General features: G+C 38.3%; 2 protein-coding genes across 2 annotated transcripts in view; one reads left to right on the top strand and one right to left on the bottom strand.

Moving 5' to 3' along the window:
• The window catches only part of LOC132098611 (synapsin-2-like), a 45,020-nt gene that overhangs the window by 17,364 nt on the left and 3,983 nt on the right, over positions 1-23,673 (top strand). The window contains exons 6-8 of the mRNA XM_059504678.1: positions 4,149-4,238; positions 21,951-22,013; positions 22,372-22,514. Coding sequence (XP_059360661.1) covers positions 4,149-4,238; positions 21,951-22,013; positions 22,372-22,514 — 296 coding nt within the window. The remainder of the gene's footprint in view (positions 1-4,148; positions 4,239-21,950; positions 22,014-22,371; positions 22,515-23,673) is intronic.
• LOC132098605 (metalloproteinase inhibitor 3-like) lies at positions 4,675-14,687 on the bottom strand. The gene is made up of 5 exons (XM_059504664.1): positions 14,507-14,687; positions 8,454-8,536; positions 8,249-8,360; positions 7,027-7,148; positions 4,675-5,780 (listed from the first exon to the last, which is right to left on the bottom strand). The coding sequence occupies exons 1-5, from the start codon at positions 14,628-14,630 to the stop codon at positions 5,580-5,582; spliced, it is 642 nt and encodes a 213-aa protein (XP_059360647.1). The 5' UTR covers positions 14,631-14,687; the 3' UTR covers positions 4,675-5,579.

Genomic DNA, 23,673 nt, shown 5'->3' with positions numbered 1-23,673 from the left:
CCGGTCCGAACCCTCACTAGTGCACTAACTCGGTCGGAACCCTCACTAGTGCACACACACCAGTCCGAACCCTCACAAGTGCACACACACCGATCCGAACCCTCACTAGTGCACACACACACACACCGGTCCGAACCCTCACTAGTGCACTAACTCGGTCCGAACCCTAACTAGTGCACACACACCGGTCCGAACCCTCACTAGTGCACACACACACACCGGTCCAAACCCTCACTAGTGCACGCACCGGTCCGAACCCTCACTAGTGCACACACCGGTCCGAAACCCTCACTAGTGCACACACACACTGGTCTGAACCCTCACTAGTGCACACACACCGGTCCGAACCCTCACTAGTGCACACACACAAACCAGTCCGAACCCTCACTGGTGCACACACACCAGTCCGAACCCTCACTAGTGCATACACACACCGGTCTGAACCCTCACTAGTGCACACACACCGGTCCGAACCCTCACTAGTGCACACACACAAACCAGTCCGAACCCTCACTGGTGCACACACACCAGTCCGAACCCTCACTAGTGCATACACACACCGGTCTGAACCCTCACTAGTGCACACACACACACCGGTCCGAACCCTCACTAGTGCACACACACACACCAGTCCGAACCCTCACTACTGCACACACACACCGGTCCGAACCCTCACTAGTGCATGCACACACCGGTCCGAACCCTCTCTAGTGCATACACGCACACACCGGTCCGAACCCTCACTAGTGCACACACACACTGGTCTGAACCCTCACTAGTGCACACACACACTGGTTCCAAACCCTCACTAGTGCACACACACACCGGTCCGAACCCTCACTAGTGCACACACACACACCAGTCCGAAGCCTCACTAGTGCATACACATGCCGGTCCGAACCCTCACTAGTGCACACACACACACCGGTCCGAACCCTCACTAGTGCACACACACCAGTCCGAACCCTCACTAGTGCATACACACACCGGTCCGAACCCTCACTAGTGCACACACACACACCAGTCCAAACCCTCACTAGTGCACACACCAGTCCGAACCCTCACTAGTGCATACACACAACGGTCCGAACCCTCACTAGTGCACACACACACACACCAGTCCGAACCCTCACTAGTGACCACACCAGTCCGAACCCTCACTAGTGCATACACACTCCGGTCCGAACACTCACTAGTGCATACACACACACCAGTCCGAACCCTCACTAGTGCATACACACACACCAGTCCGAACCCTCACTAGTGCAAACACCGGTCCGAACCCTCACTAGTGCACACACACACACCGGTCCGAACCCTCACTAGTACACACACACACACCAGTCCGGACCCTCACTAGTGCAAACACCGGTCCGAACCCTCACTAGTGCACACACCAGTCTGAGCCCTCACTAGTGCACACACACCGGTCCGAACACTCACTAGTGCATACACACCGGTCAGAACCCTCACTAGTGCACACACACCGGTCAGAACCCTCACTAGTGCATACACACCGGTCAGAACCCTCACTAGTGCATACACACCAGCCCAAACCTCACTAGTGCATACACACCAGCCCAAACCTCACTAGTGCACACACACCGGTCAGAACCCTCACTAGTGCACACACACACACACCGGTCGGAACCCTCACTAGTGCACACACACCGGTCCGAACCCTCACTAGTGCACACACACACACAGGTCCGAACCCTCACTAGTGCACACACACACACCAGTCCGGACCCTCACTAGTGCAAACACCGGTCCGAACCCTCACTAGTGCACACACCAGTCTGAGCTCTCACTAGTGCACACACACCGGTCCGAACACTCACTAGTGCATACACACCGGTCAGAACCCTCACTAGTGCACACACACCGGTCAGAACCCTCACTAGTGCATACACACCAGCCCAAACCTCACTAGTGCACACACACCGGTCCGAACCCTAACTAGTGCACACACACCGGTCAAAAGCGTCACTAGTGCACACACACCGGTCCGAACCCTCACTAGTGCACACACACACACACACACACCAGTCCGAACCCTCACTAGTGCACACACCGGTCCGAACCCTCACTAGTGCACACACACCAGTCCGAACCCTCACTAGTGCATACACACCGGTCAGAAGCCTCACTAGTGCACACACACCGGTCAGAACCCTCACTAGTGCACACACACCGGTCAGAACCCTCAGTAGTGCACACACACCGGTCCGAACCCTCACTGGTGCACACACACACCAGTCCGAACCCTCACTAGTGCAAACACCGGTCCGAACCCTCACTAGTGCACACACCAGTCTGAGCCCTCACTAGTGCACACACACCGGTCCGAACACTCACTAGTGCATACACACCGGTCAGAACCCTCACTAGTGCACACACACCGGTCAGAACCCTCACTAGTGCATACACACCAGCCCAAACCTCACTAGTGCACACACACCGGTCCGAACCCTAACTAGTGCACACACACCGGTAAAAAAAGCGTCACTAGTGCACACACACCGGTCCGAACCCTCACTAGTGCACACACACACACACACACCAGTCCGAACCCTCACTAGTGCACACACCGGTCCGAACCCTCACTAGTGCACACACACCAGTCCGAACCCTCACTAGTGCATACACACCGGTCAGAAGCCTCACTAGTGCACACAAACCGGTCAGAACCCTCACTAGTGCACACACACCGGTCAGAACCCTCAGTAGTGCACACACACCGGTCCGAACCCTCACTGGTGCACACACACACCAGTCCGAACCCTCACTAGTGCACACACCGGTCCGAACCCTCACTAGTGCACACACACCAGTCCGAACCCTCACTAGTGCACACACACCGGTCAGAACCCTCACTAGTGCACACACACTAGTCCGAACCCTCACTGTTGCACACACACCAGTCCGAACCCTCACTAGTGCACACACACCGGTCAGAACCCTCACTAGTGCATACACACACCGGTCCGAACCCTCACTAGTGCACACACCGGTCCGAACCCTCACTAGTGCACACACACCAGTCCGAACCCTCACTAGTGCACACACACCGGTCAGAACCCTCACTAGTGCACACACACTAGTCCGAACCCTCACTGTTGCACACACACCAGTCCGAACCCTCACTAGTGCACACACACCGGTCAGAACCCTCACTAGTGCATACACACACCGGTCCGAACCCTCACTAGTGCACACACACCGGTCAGAACCCTCACTAGTGCATACACACACCGGTCCGAACCCTCACTAGTGCACACACACCGGTCAGAACCCTCACTAGTGCATACACACACCGGTCCGAACCCTCACTAGTGCACACACACCGGTCAGAACCCTCACTAGTGCATACACACACCGGTCCGAACCCTCACTACAATATTTCTTTTCTCAAAGAAAAAAAAAATTATACTACGTAAAAAGAGATAATAAATAATTATTTATTATTATAAAGACCATCATTTATTATTAAATATAACTATTAAAATATTAAACTTGTTTTATTTTTATCGGTTCTCATTTTTGCGTTATATGCCAAAATAATTAAAACTAAAACTGAAATAAAAATGTGTAAGAACTACATAAACACACACACACACACATATATATATATATATATCTCAAATAAATATTAGCAGTATAATATGTATATACATATATATATATATATATATATATATATTATTTTTTTTTTTTTATCGCTTCTCATGTTTGATTGATATACTAAAATACCTAAAACTAAAAATTTGTTTAGAACTACATGGAAACATTTAATATAAAAAATATATATATTTAGGCATTAGCCAAGACATAATTTAGGTCACTATAAAACACAAACAATTATTATAAGCTAATTTAACCAAAAATAAAAGCTAAATTAGCTCAAATATGTTGTGAGACATGCTCAGTTTAGTTTAGACAACTTTAAAAGAGTGGAATGTTTACAGTGTTTCTAAAATACAAAAAGCAGCAGAGAAATGAACAAAACCGGCTTAAACTGAAACCACGTTACAATATTCCTGGGCTCCAAGTCAAGTACTTTTTTAGTTTTTTTGAGGATGATGAAGAGGAACGCTGAGTTCTCTGTAATAATGAATCCTTCATGTGTTTGTGTCCTGGTTCCTCAGTTCTCTCACATGATCAAGCTCTACCAGACTCTGGGTCCAGAGAAGTTCCCGCTCAACGAGCAAACCTTCTTCCCCAACCACACACAGATGGTGAGTCTGTTACCTGTTCCTCACCAGCTCACCCCAAAATGACAATCTGCTCCCCTTCAGATGATCCCAGATGTGGACGAGTTTGGAGAAATGCGGCAATGCATCAGTGTCTCATCAACAGATGCTCTGCAGTGAATGGGTGCCGTCAGAATGAGAGTCTGATAATAACCAGAACACTTTTTCACTGGAGGAAGCTGGATGTGTTTCATCTTTTGTCTTCTCCAGATGTTAACTGATGGACCGGAGTGCTGTGATGTTTTTATCAGACTCTCATTCTGACGGCACCCATTCACTCCAGAGCATCAGTTGATGAGACACTGATGCAATGACACATTTCTACAAACCTGATGAAGAAACAAACTCATCCTGACACATAACACATTTTCAGTCAATGTAGATTTTTTTTCTAGAATAATGATGACAAGAGAGTCACAGAGCCATTTTCACAAGGTTTATTATAAAAATATAAAACAGAGATATTAAAAATTGAATCGATTGGAAATGGTCATCAGTCTCTCTCTCTCTCTCTCTCTCTCTCTCACACACACACACACACAAGAGCGTTCAGTGAGAGTCAGACGGGTCTGATGTTTGTGTTACAGACAGAATATTAACATGATCTAAAAACATGCGTCCGAGGCTGAGACTAAAGCAGCGACGCAGGAATGAAGCGTCTGATTCATATCGGATTCGTATCGGATTCATATCGGATTCATATCTGATTCATATCGGATTCATATCTGATTCATATCGGATTCATATCTGGTTCATATCGGATTCATATCGGATTCATATCTGGTTCATATCGGATTCATATCGGATTCATATCTGATTCATATCGGATTCATATCTGGTTCATATCGGATTCATATCTGATTCATATCGGATTCATATCTGATTCATATCAGATTCAAATCTGATTCATATCGGATTCATATCTGATTCGTATCTGATTCGTATCTGATTCATATTTGATTCGTATCGGATTCATATCGGATTCATATCTGTCAAACATCGACTCTCCCGTCAGAAAATGCCATCGGTCATGGTCATCGGTCTAGATGCTGAAAAGATGTGATCGATCTACCGTTTATAATCTCTGCTTTACAGTAATACAAAAATACTAATCACGATCCCGATACTTTATATCATAAACAGCAAGAAGGAAGGAATCATTTCTCTGTGTTTCTGGACTCATAAATAGATACTGGAGCGTGTAACTCTGCCACACGCACATAAACAACAGCAAGCATCCGTATCATGTTTATAAAGCAGCACATCATCACTATAAAAGAGCTCATTTTTAATCTGTTAATGCGGAAGGCTCGCAGTACCAGCGCTTCACGGGTCTGTGGTGTTGATGAGGAGCTTGTCGCGAGCGCTCGTGCCTCTGTACCAGCTGCAGTAGCCCTCTTTCTGCTGGACGCAGGCGTAGTGACGCCACTGATGACCCGGGTAACTGAAGTGTGGAGACAGCATGTCTGTCCACAGACACTCGTTCTTGGACGTGATGAAGCAGGGCACAGTGTAGCACGGCTTGATCTGCAAACACAGGACAGATGAGCGTCTAGATCAGCTCCTGAGATGCACTGTGTCCTCAGAGATGCAGGGCTTTTTATTTGGAAATCGTGTTGTATGTATTTAATGGTGATTTTTCATTGCTAAATGAACATCTGCATGGTAAAGCAGCTTTATTTTTTATCAAGTCCTGTTTTTTTTTTTGGTTTTAATGGTCAAATAAAAAATTTAGTAATCGCAAGTTTAAATCTTGAAACTTGTACAATTTAATAAATTTATTAAAAGTTTATTAAATATATATGTAGGGGCCTTTGTCCATTGTATTTTTTCCCCAAATTAAAAATTTTCCATTAAAATTTTTTTTTTGTTTACATTTTTCTTGGCTTAATTTTAATGGTTAATTTTTATTTATTTATTTTTTTCAAAATTTGGCTTTAATAGTTAAATTAAAATTGAGTAATCGAAACACACGTCTAATTGATCTAAATCTTGAAACTTGCACAATTTATTAAGTTTATCAAAAATATTTATTTTTAGTGCCTTATCAAATCCATTAAATTTTTTCCCAAAATACATTTTTTTTCCATATAATTTTTTTTTGTTTGTTTACATTTTTCTCGACTTCGTTTTATAGGTTTATATAAATTGTAATAATTTTTGGTTTTAAAGGGTAAATAGAATTTTAGTAATTGAAGCGCACGTCTAATTTATTTAAATCATGAAATTTGCACGATTTAACATCAATTTATTAAACGTTTATCACAAATATATATTTTTCGAACAAAAACCATGTCTAATTAATTGCAGTTATGAAACGTACACAGTTTAAAAACAAAAAATTCCTTTTTTGGGGTGTGTTTCCTTTTTTTTCATTAAAACGTTTTGCTTGGTTTCTTTTTTGTTTTTGTTAACATATTAATAAAAAAGCATTTATAATTAATCAAACTGAATATACTAATGCAAACAATATATTTTTTTATAAAATACACCCCCCCCCATTTTAATGGTTAAAATACATTTTAATAATCAAAAAGCACATCTACTTCTTCAGCTCATAAACCTGGTGTTTTTTCTCATCAGTTCTGTGTGTGTTAATGAGCCAGTGATAACGAGTCTAACGAGCGCGTGCCCATTACCCATGATCCCTCAGCACATCGGCGCTCAGATCTGAGTCCAGACTGGCTGCCAAACATCTGGTTTCTCTCTTCAGACGAGGCGTGTGTGTGCCGCCGGGGATTATGGGACGTCAGACGATGAGAATAGCACTCACCCTGCAGTCACAGCCCAGCTGATAGCGGTGGTTCATGCCCTTCTTCTGCGCCAGAGACAGACGCTCCCATCGCTCGTTAAAGTTACACAGCCCCGTGTACAGCTTCCCGTCGTGAACCCGGCCTGCACACACACACACACACACACATGTGAGGTCAAGCGGCTCTATATTTAACTGTTTGTGGATTATGAGCTCCAGCAGAACAGGTGTGTGTCACACGCTTCACATGATGACAGATAAACATCAACATCTCGTCACGCTTCGCTGTGTTTCTGGATACACAGCCATTAATGAGCCACGGAAAGACACTGTGACTCTACTGGCATTGACTGAAAACTACTAATTATTCCAAAGATAATATAATGAAATCAAACAAATATTCATTATAACAAATAAAAAAAAATTATAGAGAGAGAGAAAATATTTTAATTTGAGTTTTATTCATTTTTTAAATATTTTGTTTTATGTTTTTATAATATTAAAATATTAACTATTTCATCAACTGTATTTTCAGAATTAAAAAAAAAAAAACAATATATTTTATATAAAGTAAATATTTTAATAAATATATTAATCATCTATATCTATAAATTTATATTTTATGAAATAATTATATATTATTTTATATAATATAATTAGTATTTTTTATTATGTAAATGTATATAATAAAATATATATTTTATACAATTTAATATATCATACATTAAAAAGCATCATATATATTTTATATAAAGTATATTTAAATATTTAAATAAAGATATTAATTATCTATATCTATACATTTATAATATATAAAATAATTATGTATTATCATATATAATAATTTGTATTATGTAAATGTATATAATAATATATATTTTATACAATTTAATATATTTTATATATACAATATTTATAATTTAAATATATCATAAAATAAAAAAGCATATATATATATAGTTTGTTACTGTACGTGACTGTTAATTGCCCCTAGGGGAAAAGTAAAATGGAAATGAATTTAATTGATATATTTTTACGTAGTTATATTGTTATAGTTACAGAATTCACACTTCTTCCATCTGTATCTTTACACAGAAATCTTGTCAATTTAAATCATGATTTTCTGTCCGTCAGTGAATTGTCTCTCTCTATATAGCATCGTTAGTGTGTGTGTGTGAGAGTGTGTGTGCGCGTGTCTGTGTCTGTGTGTGTGTGAGAGTGTGTGTGTGTGTGTGTCTCTCACCTGTGATCAGGTATTGGTATTTGTTGATGTCAAACTTGACTCCACACATGCTCTCGAAGTTGTGTGTGTAAACGTACTGCACGTGCTGCATCTTCTCGAAGCCCTTGTACATCTGCAGACACACACACACTGAGGAATCAAGGGATCTGTGTGTGTGTGTGTGTGTGTGTGTTAACGTGATCTGGTGTGTGTGTGATGCTCTCACCTTCATCTGTTTGACCGTGTAGCGCAGAGTGCCAAACGGATCGTCGTTCAGCAGCTTCTTCCCCACGATTTTAGCTCTGATCACTGCAAACACACACACACACACACACACACAAACACACCCGCTGGGTCATCAAGAGCACACACACACACACCGCAGCAAGGCATCATGGGAGCATCAAAACTGGGGCTGCACAGAGAACACAGTCGTAGAGCGCATCGAGACGAGAGAAGCGCATCACACAACATCTATCTGTGACAGCACACTGCCCATTTAAAAGATATAATATCAGATTTAAAATACATTTATTTTTTTATATAATATTTTTAAATATTAAATTTCCCATATATTTTTAATGTATTTTCTGAATTTTATTATATAACCTTTATTTATCAAGTTTTATATATATATATATATTTTGTATAAAATATTAAATATCTTTTAATGTCTTTACTAAATTTTAGCTATGTTAGTGTTTCATTGTAAAATAAATAAATGACATTATGAGTAGTGAAAAATAAAAACAATTTAATATTTAAAATTAAAAAAAAAAAGTTATAATATATAATATATAATATTTTTAAATATATAATGTTTCATCTATTTTAAATGTATTTTCTGAATTTAAATATATAAACTTTATTTAATAATTTTTTAAAATATATATATATATTGTATAAAATATTAAATATATTTTTAATGTGTCTTTATAGTTCTTATTGTTTATTTTAGTTTTAGCTTTATTAGTGTTTCAGTTTAAAATAAATAAATTACAGTATGGTTAGAAATGATGAGTAGCTGAAATAAAAATAATATTTAAAATTAATTTAAAGTTCACTTAAAATATATTATTTTTCTATAAATTAAAAAAAAAAAAATTAATTTAAATATATAAACTTTATTTAATAAACTGATATATATATATATATATATATATATATATATATATATATTCTTTTTTTTATTATAAAATATTAAATATCTTTTAATAGGTGTTCTTATTTTTCATTTAAATTTTAGCTATAGTAGTGTTTCAGTTTAAAATAAATTATGTAATGGTTAGAAATGATGAGTAAAAAGTATATATAAAATAATATATAATAAAATATTTAATTTTATATACATTCCATTCCATTATTTGGCAGTAAGTGTGTGTGAAGTGTGTGTTTCTGACAGATGCTCGTGTCGTGAGGATCTAGTTCGCTTCCTCAGAGACGCAGCAGAATGAGGTCGTGTCAATACGAGCAGAATCTTTCCCAGAATCCCCTGCAGCGCTTCCCATCGGTGACCCGATCCGGCCGAACACACACCAGACAGAGAAACACCGCTGGAATGCGGTTCAAAGGTCACATCACTGAACTCCAGTGTGAGCGTGTGGAGCTGCGCTCTGATTGGCTGAACTCTGAACGTCTATGAAACACAATTGTGCGAGAGCTACTGTACTCTGTACTGTACTGTACTGTGAACCTCAGATAAAGCCCTAATAACTGCTCTATATTCATCTATATTCACACTTACACTTCAGGACGCAGTGAGAGAGAAATGGGTCAGGAACCACCGATCTCGCTCTCATTTCTGTTTGCTGAAGAAGCTAGTGAATGTTTTCACACTTCTGATCATTTCCCACCTGGTTACAGGTCGATCAAACATGACCAGCATGCATACAATTACTGAAGCTCGATTATTAACAAACTCTTGGATTTAATCATTCTCGTAAAGCAGCGGGTTTATATTTGTGTATCTAAGTTTCTGAGTGAATATTGACAAACTGCTCCATAATTTGGTTCTATTGCCAAAATTATACACAAATAATGTTTTTTCACAAAAAAAACCCTAAATATTTTGCCTAAATTATCAGAAAATAATGCAATTTTTTCACAAAAAAAAAAAATATTTTGCTAAAATCATCCACAATGTTTTTTCACAAAAAAATAAACCCTAAATATTTTGCCAGAATGATCAGAAAATGCATTTTTTTCACTAAAAATATATAAATATTTTGCTAAAATCATCTACAAATAATCTTTTTTCACTCAAAAACTGAATATTGGCAAAATTATTCACAAATATTGCCAAAATTATCAGAAAAAAATATGATTTTTTAACTAAATTGTTTTAAATATTTTACCAAAAAAATGTTTTAATCAAAAACTGAATATTGGCAAAATTATCTACATAAATTACATAAAATTATCAGAAAAAGAATGATTTTTTTTTTTCAGTGAAAAATTTTAAATTTACCAAAAATAGCCACAAATATTGTCAAAATAATCCAGGATATTGATTTTTTTTTCACTCAAAAACCATCTATTTTACCATAATTATCGACAAAAATGTCCATAATAATTCAAAATAATGCTTTTTATTTTTTTGACGAAATCATCAACAAATACTGTAATACAAAATGATCCACATATTTTATTTGACTCAGAAATTGATCCCTGGCGAAACGATCCACAAATAATATCTTTTTCACTCGTTCGGATCAACGAGGCCTACGATCAGTCAGCTCCAGAAACAAACACAATTCAACAGAACGACCGAGTCCAGTATTTGGGGAGAGGTTTACAAGCAGTTCTTTAACATGCTAACAAGTTTGTGCTCAGATGGGAACCAGACCTCTGCTGGCGAGATATTATCCTCCAGAGGCCAAAGTGTAGAGCAAAACACTAATCTAGAGCTCGAAAGGCCTTTAGTGCGGTGCTCCAGAGTCAATCAAGCGCTTCAGTTTCCTTCAAAGCGCTGCCAGCTGGAGCTACATGCAGGATCTGAGCTGCTATTACATTACACTTAACCTGCTAGTGTTAACGCTCTTTATTATTGAAAGGATGTTTGAATAAATCTGGCATGAAAACTCGATTTAAAAAGCCTCACGCGCTGCTTACACTCAGTTTTATTTTAGTGTTGATTATTAAATAAGCATCATTTTCGGTTTCAGTTTTTGGCTGAATGAAAACTTTCATTTCGGATTTAATTTTGTTTATATTTCAACAATTAATTGAAATGCAAACATAATCATATCATGAAAAAGTATAAAAATAATTTAATTGTTTGCATACACTGAATGTTAATTATTAAATAAATGTGTGATTTAATTAATTGATTATTAAATAAGCATAATTTTCCGTTTTAGTTTTTGGCTTAAATAAAATTTTATTTTCATTTTGGTAAAAAAATAAAAATAATTGTTTTTTTTTATATATATATGCACTCTATTACATATTACTTAACCAGATTTTTATCACAGCTTCCATTTAAATGTTTATATATTTCAACAACAAACTGAAGTGGCAGCAGATTTTATTTTTTTGGTTATTAAATCAATTTAATTTAATTAGTTTTTGGCTAAATGAAAGCTTTAATTTCAGTTTACGTAAAAAATACATAAATCTAAAATGATATAAAAATAAATACATACACATTTCTGTGCATCATTAATGGAGCACAATGTAGAAACCCTGACTGGATGTGAAGCGTATGTTCTACAGCGGAAAGCAAAGTACTTCTGGAGGAAGTCTGGCGAGCGGCCAGCGATTCAGACACGCTCACAATAGCTGCAGTCTTTGCCATTCATACAGCATGGATACCACCAGCACAGAGCCAAAGTCACATTTTATGGGACATCTCAATATCTAGTTTATCCACAAACACATCATCAGTATGCAAGTCATACTTGGCCTCTTAACCAGACGCTCGGGCTCGGGTTTCCACGCTCATGAAACGGGATTCTGTGGGTGTCACGATGAGGAAACCCGGCGTGACAGGCGTTAAATGCATTCGCTCAGGGATGACACACTAACATCAACACGAGATGATTGACAGGTGGTTAATGACGGCGACTGGAAATGATTATAAAACGAGAATTCGACCAGGAATGCGTCTAACGATTTCGGTAAAATAATTTCAGGTTGACGAAGGTTTTTTGATTTTGTTTTCATTAGTTGTTTGCATAAAGAATGTTAACTATAACATTTTAAAAATCGTTCTGAAAACTCATTCATAATTGGACGATAACTCGTTATAATTCTGTAAGAATAGCCACGTCCACATTTTAATAAAGGAGTTGGAAAGAGTTAAAACATTAATAGCCATCCTGCTTTAAAGAGCTCAACCATTTAAAGCGGCAGAGAAAAAAATTAATTTGCGCGCTTTTAATAAAAAGAACGTTATCATTCGCTAATATTATTATCATTATATTTATTGCTTGTGGGAATCACTTTCAGAGCATTTTTTCTAGTTAGAGAATGGTAAAAACAATGACAGCCAATCAGAATACAGAATTTAAAGTTCCAGTATTTCGGAAAACAAAACGGCGTGCTTATAATAAACACAATGTTATTGTTCGCTATTATAGTTATCGTATCCATCTTGCTTTAAAGTGCGCACTGTAATGTTGACCGATCGTAATTGTAGTGCGCACTTTTGTATTATTTATGTTTATTATTTATTATAATAAACACAATGTTAGCATCCGTTGGTGTTGATGCTAATTAGTTATCATTGTAGTTATCGTTCTACCTCGAACGGGTCAAAACTTCAAGAGAATAGTGAAGTCCACAGTACAACTATACCGATAACGACACAAAACAAAATCGATGGAATCATTTTCAGAGGTTTTTATTCCACCAGATGAACGATAAAATTATTCACAGTTAGTTAGAATCAAGAGCGCACTGCAATTATGTTGACGGAATGCAATTACAGCACACAAAAATTATCGTCAATTGATGTGGATGCAGATTTAGTTATCGTTCTTGGAATGAACGATTCCGCTCGCCTCCAACGATACACGATAAAAACATTGACGGCCAATCAGAATCCAACTGACTTTAAAGTGCGCATTGCAATTATGTTGACAACATTAGTGCACAGTTCATTATTATTATTATTATATGTTAATTATTACTTATAATAAACAAAATGTTAGCATCTGTTGGTGTGGATGCTAATTAGTTATCGTTGTAGTTATCATTCTAACTTAAACGGGTCAAAACTTCAAGAGAATAGTGAAGTCAACAGTACAACTATACCGATAACGAAATGAAACGAGCGTTTTTATTCCAGCAGTTGAGCGATAAAATCATCGTGGGTCGGTCAGAATCAAGTGCGCACTACAATTATGTTGACCAAACGCAATTGCAGCACACTTAGAATAAACTTAAAATTATCGTCTATTGATGTGAGTGCGAATATAGTTATCGTAATAGTTATTGTTTATAATTATCGTTCTTGGAAGAATGATACAACTGAAATAGTTTTTAATGCTACACGATTAAAACATTCACAGCCAGAATCAAAATCATGAATTATATCGTTCATCGGTGTGGATGCTTATATAGTTATCGTAATAGTTATATTTATAGTTATCGTTCTTGGAAGGAACTCTATTAACGGAAGTGTGTACTCAAGTATGTAGACTATGTAACTGCAGTGAGTTTTTAGAACAGACAGAACCTTATCCTTCGTTGGTGTGGATGCAAATATAACGATCATTACCGTTATATTTAGCGTGAATGGATTTTAAATCTTTTTTTAGCAGCTAATGGACTCCCGGACTGCGGTTTGAGCAGCACTGCACTCAGTCGTAGTGGTTTTCTGCTGGTTTCTACCATCTTCTGTGATTCAGGTGTATGCCTGAACTCATCACATCATCTCCATCATTCAGCTACCGCTCCATTTAACCCTTCAGAAACACCATTAACCAATCTGATTAACTCTTTGTTACTAGGAATATCTAGAGTAGAAGAAAACTCCCGTTTATTTTTCCAGTTTGACAGAAGAAAAGGAACAGTTTGAAAAACGATACCGGCGTTCTAGCGCGTTTGTTGCCATGGATACCGCGAACTCTTTCTTCGCTCGGGTACCAGCGAACTTTTCGCTTCTCGCGTTTGAGGGAAAGCGCGCAGTGACGCACTTGACTTCTGATTGCTTCTGTTTGATCGTCTGTTCATGTGCAGCTGCAACGCCACGAAAACGCGTTACATAACACTGTCATCAAACGTGTGCATTATGAATAACTCATGCTATCACACACACACACACACACTTCTTACCGATGTCGGAGTGACAGTACGCGTCCTGTGGATGAGACGGCACGCACGAGCACGCGTCTGACGCCTGGTACATCAGACAGAAGAGAGAGAACAGGAGGAACGCGAGCACAACACAAGACTTCATCCTGAAGGGAACGCGGTGCTGTCAGACTGGAACGCGCCTCGCGTGCACACTGCTCTAGGGCGCTCCCGACGCCAAGTACATATAGTGCGCCCGCGGGAGCGTCACGAGCGCGCGACCAATCACAGCGCGCGCTGATTAACATTACATGCGCATGACGTAATGGAAGTGACCTCATAATGATGTTTTTTTGTTTTTTTTGTTTTTTTGAGGTTTGCTTCAGCAGACTCGCGTTTCCACTGTGAGGCGGAATATATATCGAGTCCGCCTGGAGAACGGGTTAAGACTGTGGCTTTAGGGCTAAATTCATCAAAACCCACCCAAAAAAAAAAAAAAAAAAGATTCAGGGACTCTTCAGTTCATCTGCTATACCAGTCTGAAGTGTCTTTGTTTTAAGTGTGGAAAATATTTATAATACAGGAACGCAAATACAAGTCACTGAATGTAGAAACTATATGTAGAACTATGTAGAAACTATAAACAAATACATTTTGCATATGGCAAAAAAAAAATATATATATATATATGTTGTTAACCATGAAACTCAATGAAATATTGAGAAAACAAGAAAACATTCTTCAAATGTGACTTCTTTTTTTTTTTTTAATATAAACTTTTGTACAGTACTGTGTGTGTGTGTGTATATATATATATATATATATATATATATATATATATATATATATATATATATATATATATATATATATATATATAGTTTAGAGTAATTTTGCTTCCAGTTGCAATAGTTTTATATTTCATTTTTTATTGATGATAAATGCTGTTTCTAAGATCGTCTGACTCTCTTCGCTCATGTTTTCCTTGTGGTTTAGTTACATTCGTATTGCATGATGACTTGTTTAACAGGAGACACCCAGTGTAAGTATTTCATCATTTTACAAATATTTGAATGCGATTATGTGAGATTCCGTAAGGCTTTCCAGTTGTGTTGATGCAGTTACTCAGAGTTTCTTTTGCTCTGTGATGGAAAACTGTAACAAACTGCTGTGTAAGATCAGAAGTGCCAGAGTAAGCCCAGCACACAATCCCATAATCCTCCTCTGAACTCATGAATTAGAGATTACTGTTACAGTGTTTACTAATGTTTTGAATTACATTTTATATTAATATCTGATTGTATCCATAGTTTTTGTTTTAGAGTGTTTAATTGTGTTATCTGCTTAATTTCCTTTTAAGTTTTAGTCATTTTATAAAATAATTTTTTTATATGCCTATTATTAATATTTATTTATATTTGGATTATTTTTACATTTTTAATTTAAAAGTTTTAGTAATTTTTTTGTGCTTAAGTAATTTTTTTATATATATTTATTAATATTTGGATTATTGTTTATTTTACATTTTTTGTATTTTTGTTGTGCTTAAGTCTTTTTTATTTGTTAATATTTGGATTCATTTTTATTTTTATATTTTCTGTTTTTATATTATATTTATATATTTTCTATTTTAAAGTTTTAGTAAATTTGTTGTGTGTTTGTCGTTTTATATATATGTAATTTGTAAACATGCCTATATATTGTATTTTCTATTAAAATTTTAATTGGCTTTTAATTGTGTTTTCATGTTTTTTTTTTTTAAATTTTTCCTTTTTAAATATATATATACATTTGATGAATATTTCAGTTTTATTTTTACTTACTTTCGTACTTTCATTTAAAACGGAAAAATAGCTGAAATAAGTTTTTTATATTTTTATATTTTCACATTTTTTCCATTTCTGCAGATTACGTCACAGATCAAAATAAGCATAACTTTAATGTGGAACAGGAAAGTTTTCATCAGTTTAATGTGCTTCTGAATCTAGACGTCTGTGGGGAATAAACAGGAAGAGCTGAGATGAGAGTCCAGTCAATCTGAACAGAACAGAGGTGTGTGTGTGTCTCATGTGTGTGTCTATTAATGTCCGTGACTCAGAGGAAATGCCTGTGTTTTTATAGAGGTGCGGATCCCTGAGTCCAGCGGGGTCTCCGGCCGTTGTTTTATCTGGAACATACTCTATCTAGTGTCCTTAAACAGGCAGATGTTCTCTCCGCACATGCTCAGTGTGTCGCTGTGTTACACTGGCTACAGGTTTCCTGTAAATGAGGACGCTCTGCATTAAAGGAGTGCGTGTGACTCAGAGGTCAGAGGTCATGTGGAGGAAGCTGGAGGCGGAGTCTTTGCAGGGACTCCAGCTATAAATACACACACACTGATGAGAACATGCTCTCAACCAATCACTTTCTCTCAAACTGACTTCACACTGCAGTTTAGTTAAGATTAGAGTTTAATTAGTCACTAATAGTAAAATTAAATATTACTGATGATTTTTTTTTTTTTTTAAGTTCTATGAATGTTCGGCCGACATGTTTTTTATGAAACATACTTGTAACATTATTAATATTTAAGAAAGAAAGAAAGAAAGAACAACGTCCTTATGATGTTATGTGTACTTGATGAGCGTATAAATAACATTCTGATCACGTCAGGAAAACGATACATTTAAACCTTTTTAGAATAGTTAAAAGAAACATTCAAATGACGATACATTTTAGGTGAAACATTTAAATGGATGGATAGATAGATAGATAGATAGATAGATAGATAGATAGATAGATAGATAGATAGATAGATAGATAGATAGATAGATAGATAGATAGATAGATAGATAGATAAAAAGAAACATTTAAATAACGCTACATTTTAGGGGGAATATGTTAACATCACATAACTAGCATTTCCAAAGTTTATATTGTTTATTAGTTAAACAACGTCCCCACAACGTTTTTATAACCTAAATTTGTTCCTCGTGTTAACGACCATACAGATCTTAGAATAATTTTCTCTGATAATATTTCAGAAAGAATGTCGTGTGTTTAGAATAATTTGCATTAATGCATGATGCCTTTATCTAAAGCGACTTACAAAAGAGGAACAAAGCCATACGTAAATGATTCTAGATTCTAGAAACTAGAATAAATCCGTCTTTAGTCGTTTGCTGGAATCGTAATGGAATGGATTTTACCTACAAAACAAAACACACAGATGTCTTTGATTTGATTTGTCAGCAATAAATCAGCTTGAGTTGTCTGTATTAATATTTATGTAACAGTATAATAAAAAAAGAGTATCAAAATATTTGAAGTGGTTCTTCACATAAATAGACAAACACTCATACACTTAAACACCTAATAAAAACATATTCAAAAAAGCAAAAGATAAAAGGCTTCAGACACAAAATTATATTTATATCTGTTGGTAAAGCCGCTCGATTCATGATAAGAGCAAAGCATGTATTGTTTCCCTGAGCACAAGATCCTCTCAACATCAACACGCTGGATTTCTTCTGAGCTCTTTTATATAAAGCTGAAGGCTCTGTGTTTTATAGTCATCCTCAGCTCTGACCAGCGGTGTGTTTGAGGTGAACTGGACGGAAGAAAACCAGCTGTTAGTTACATAATGTGGCATGTTTCTGAGCAAGAACTGATATTTAACCCTTCATAGTGTGTTTGGGTCATTTTAGTATGGTGCCGTGCACACAGAACACATTTTTCCATTCCAGTCCGCTACTTTTCCATAGTTTTTCTATGGAAATGTGTTTGATGCGTCTCATACACGAGTGCCGCTTTTTCAGATTAAAAGAATTTGGGCATGAGGAGATCTGAACCTGTGTTTGACCATAAGTGGAGATCAGACTTCTGTTTGATCTCTGTCTGAAGTGACTTCAGCTCTGATCAGACGTCACACACGTCTGTTTCAGGACAAGATACGTGTGCACATCCATCACTCAGATCTTACATAACATCACTTTAGATTTGACTCACAGCAGTTTTAATAAGATTCAGTTACAAGAAATTCTGGAAGATCTTCTTCAGATAGATAGATAGATAGATAGATAGATAGATAGATAGATAGATAGATAGATAGATAGATAGATAGATAGATAGATGGACTGATGGATGATAGATGGACGGATGATAGATAGATGGATTATAGATGGATGGATGGATGGATTGATAGATGGATTGATGGATGATAGATGGATTGATGGATTGATGGATGTTAGATTGATGGATGGATGATAGGTGGATAAATGATAGATGGATGGATGGATGATAGATGGATGGATGATCGATAGATGGTTGGATGGATGATACATGGATGGATGGATGGATTGATGGATTGATGGATGGATGATAGATGGATGGATGGATGATAGATGGATGGATGATTGATAGATGGTTGGATGGATGATACATGGATGGATGGATGGATTGATGGATGGATGATAGATGGTTGGATGGATGATAGATGGATGGATGATTGATAGATGGTTGGATGGATGATACATGGATGGATGGATGGATTGATGGATGGATGATAGATGGTTGGATGGATGATAGATGGATGGATGATTGATAGATGGTTGGATGGATGATACATGGATGGATGGATGGATTGATGGATTGATGGATGGATGATAGATGGATGGATGGATGATAGATGGATGGATGATTGATAGATGGTTGGATGGATGATAGATGGATTGATGATTGATAGATGGTTGGATGGATGATACATGGATGGATGGATGGATTGATGGATTGATGGATGGATGATAGATGGATGGATGGATGATAGATGGATGGATGATTGATAGATGGTTGGATGGATGATACATGGATGGATGGATGGATTGATGGATGGATGATAGATGGTTGGATGGATGATAGATGGATGGATGATTGATAGATGGTTGGATGGATGATACATGGATGGATGGATGGATTGATGGATGGATGATAGATGGTTGGATGGATGATAGATGGATGGATGATTGATAGATGGTTGGATGGATGATACATGGATGGATGGATGGATTGATGGATTGATGGATGGATGATAGATGGATGGATGGATGATAGATGGATGGATGATTGATAGATGGTTGGATGGATGATACATGGATGGATGGATGGATTGATGGATGGATGATAGATGGTTGGATGGATGATAGATGGATGGATGATTGATAGATGGTTGGATGGATGGATGGATGATAGATGGATGGATGGATGGATGATATATAGATGGATGGATGATAGATGGTTGGATGGATGATAGATGGTTGGATGGATGGATGGATGATAGATGGATGGATGGATGGATGGATGATATATAGATGGATGGATGATAGATGGTTGGATGGATGGATGGATGATGGATGGATGGATGGATGGATGATATATAGATGGATGGATGATAGATGGTTGGATGGATGGATGGATGGATGATAGATGGATGGATGGATGGATGATATATAGATGGATGGATGATAGATGGTTGGATGGATGGATGGATGATAGATGGTTGGATGGATGGATGGATGATTGATAGATGGTTGAATGGATAGATGGATGGATGGATGGATGGATGGATGATTGAACAATGGTTGGATGGATGATACATGGATGGATGGATGGATTATTGATAGATGGATGGATGGATGGATGATAGATGGTTGGATGGATAGATGGATGGATGGATGGATGATTGAACGATGGTTGGATGGATGATACATGGATGGATGGATGGATTATTGATAGATGGATGGATGATAGATGGATGGATGGATGGATGATTGATAGATGGTTGAATGGATAGATGGATGGATGGATGGATGGATGGATGATTGATAGATGGATGGATGGATGATTGAACGATGGTTGGATGGATGATACATGGATGGATGGATGGATGATTGAACGATGGTTGGATGGGTGGGTGAGTGAGTGAGTGAGTCCGTGGTGGATCGTTGCACACGTGTGTTCAGATCATCATCACGGGCTCCACACGCGTGTTTGAGCAGGTCTGAAGGTGTTGAGTTTGAAGCTCCTGCTCATAAATCTTCTTCAGCAGGTCAGTATGATGAGACCCAGCAGTGACGCTCCGGTGAGTCTGACTCTCATGTGTTCGACACCGGCGCTGTCCGGGTCACGTTCAGAACATGGAAAGTCCCGAGGAGCTGAGGTCTCACCTACACGCTGACGGCTGGAATCTCACACCGGAGCGTTTGGGAATCTCTCTCACTCTTACTCACTCTGTTTACACACTCGTCTACCTGTTGGTCGGCGCTTGCGGTAACTGAGAGCATGTTGTGCAAGCTCTTCCAGACGTGTGAGGCTCCGGTGTTTCCCGCTAATCATTCCGACCGGAAGAGCAGCTCATTTGAGCCGCTGCTGGAGTGAAGCGAGTCCTCATTAGTGTACATCTGTTTTCATTTAAGTGAATAGTTTGACTGGTGTTTTGACTTGTGTTGTGTGTGGGGTTCTGCTGCGATCTCCTCGGACATCATTGTGTGTCGGGTGTGTGACGCTCTTCCGGACGGTTTGTCTGGGAATGTCGAGGGATGTGGTGATGCCCTTCAGCAGACAGACGGAGACAGATAATTGGTGCTCGTCTCTCATAGAGGAAACACTTCTGTGTTCAGCCAAACATGCCCTCATAAGGGCACTTTCACTGACGCATGTGTGTGTGTGTGTGTGTGTGTGTGTAAGAGAGAGAGAGAGTTTCCTGGGAAATTCCTCAATGCTGATGCACATTTGAATGGAAAAACATTGATGGAAATATGTGCACTTATTTTTATATGTACTACTGAAAGAAGTCTCTTCTGTAGCCTACATATTAATTTCTCTCAATTTTTGATAGAATAACCGCTCATTGCCTGACACAGATGTCAATCAAATTCATCAAGCATCATCCCAAACCACATTTTATTATTTTAAGATTTGAGATATGTTTCAATTATATTGAACGCAATGAAATAACAATAATTTAATAAATAAAATACTTTTATCAAAAGTGGGCGGGTCTGCTCGTAAAGTGGGCGGGGCTTGTGTATTAAGTATTATTAATGGTGGTGTACTTTTTATTAATTTTTTTTATTATACTTTTATATATACAGGACGTTTCTCTAGTAATCTCACACAGCACTAAATGATCTATTTGTGCTAGAAATAGCTGGTGTCTATGCAGATTGTACAAGGTTGTTTAATGACGTGACGGTTTATCTTCATCACTCCTGTGAGATACTGTTCTCTGATGATCTGGTGAAAGTGCAGCATCACTCTCGACTGTTGATCTTTCTGCTCCACCCTCGTGAAGCTTGTGCTGATCAGGTGTGTTTGTGAGCGTGTTGTTGACTCGTGTTGGTGTTCTGGGCGTCTGTGGTGGTGATTCATTTCCTCAGACAGCTTTCCCAGAACATTCCAGTCACGATAAAACCAACATCAGCCTAAAATACGTCTCTGTTCTCTCCTACAGCTGCCCACCGCTTCATTCCCAGTGGTGGTGAAGATGGGACACGCCTACGCAGGCATGGGCAAGGTAGAATATACTGTTTGTACTGGATAAAAACCATTATTCCTATGGGATCTCCCCACTTTCACAAAAACACACGTGTGTTGCTTGTGTGTGTATGTGTTTTAGAATACATTTATATTCTATGTATTAAAAGTTACTTAAAGAAAGATACTTTCATGATCTTGACTGGGAATAATGTCTAATTAAAATTACACTAAGTTCACACTTAAGTATATTGTTTTAAAGTAAATTACTTCCATAATACGTTTTTTGAAGTATTCTGAAGTGAATAATTTTTTCTGGAAGGTTGTTGGTGTTTTCACTGGATGCAGCAGGCTCCAGATGGATTGTGGGTAATGTGTGACGTGTGTTTGTGTGGCAGATAAAGGTGGAGACGGCCAGTGATTTCCAGGACATCACCAGTGTGGTGGCCATCGCTAAAACCTACGCCACGGCCGAGCCCTTCGTCCACTCCAAATACGACATCCGCATCCAGAAGATCGGCAGCAACTACAAGGCCTACATGTGAGAACACGTGTGTGTGTGTGTGTGAGAGAGAGAGTGTGTGTGTGTATGTGTGTGTGTGTGTGTGTGTGTGTGAGTGTGTGTGTGTGTGTTTTTGTGTGTGTGTGTGTGTGTGTGTGTATGTGTGAGAGAGAGAGAGTGTGTGTGTGTATGTGTGTGTGTGTGTGTGTGTGTGTGTATGTGTGTGTGTGTGTGTGTGTGTGTGTGTGTGTGTGTGTGTGAGTGTGTGTGTGTGTGTGTGTGTGAGAGAGAGAGTGTGTGTGTGTGTGTATATGTGTGTGTGTGTTAGAGAGAGAGAGCATGAGATACGGAAATATATTTACAAATGTTTTTGACACTAATTGTCCTCCACACACACCTGGGTCAAAATGACCTGAACATTTTAAACTGTTATATCTCTTAAAAACAACTGGAAAAAATCTGGGGGGGAAAGATATTTGTATTTTGAGGCTCTTTAAGCGTTTGCAAGGTTTCGTTCCCTTACTAAAAACTATGAATTTTTTGAAATTTTTATATTTCATGTCAAAACAGACCTGAATGCATTATGAGGGTAAAAGAAGCCCATAACTGAATGGATTCGAGCAGATGGAGATGAAGGAGTGTGTGTGTGTGTCAAGTCAAGTCAAGTCACTTTTATTTATATAGCGCTGTAAACAAAATACATTGCGTCAAAGCAACTGAACAACATTCATTAGGAAAACAGTGTCAATAATGCAAAAATGATAGTTAAAGGCAGTTCATCATTGGATTCAGTGATGTCATCTCTGTTCAGTTAAATAGTGTCTGTGCATTTATTTGCAATCAAGTCAACGATATCGCTGTAGATGAAGTGACCCCAACTAAGCAAGCCAGAGGCGACAGCGGCAAGGAACCGAAACTCCATCGGTGACAGAATGGAGAAAAAACCTTGGGAGAAACCAGGCTCAGTTGGGGGGCCAGTTCTCCTCTGACCAGACGAAACCAGTAGTTCAATTCCAGACTGCAGCAAAGTCAGATTGTGCAGAAGAATCATCTGTTTACTGTGGTCTTGTCCTGGTGCTCCTCTGAGACAAGGTCTTTACAGGGGATCTGTATCTGGGGCTCTAGTTGTCCTGGTCTCCGCTGTCTTTCAGGGATGTAGAGGTCCTTTCTAGGTGCTGATCCACCATCTGGTCTGGAT

The sequence above is a fragment of the Carassius carassius genome, chromosome 22, assembly GCF_963082965.1.
Source record: "Carassius carassius chromosome 22, fCarCar2.1, whole genome shotgun sequence".
Classification (NCBI taxonomy): Eukaryota; Metazoa; Chordata; class Actinopteri; order Cypriniformes; family Cyprinidae; genus Carassius; species Carassius carassius.
This window is presented reverse-complemented; position numbering and strand designations above follow the sequence as displayed.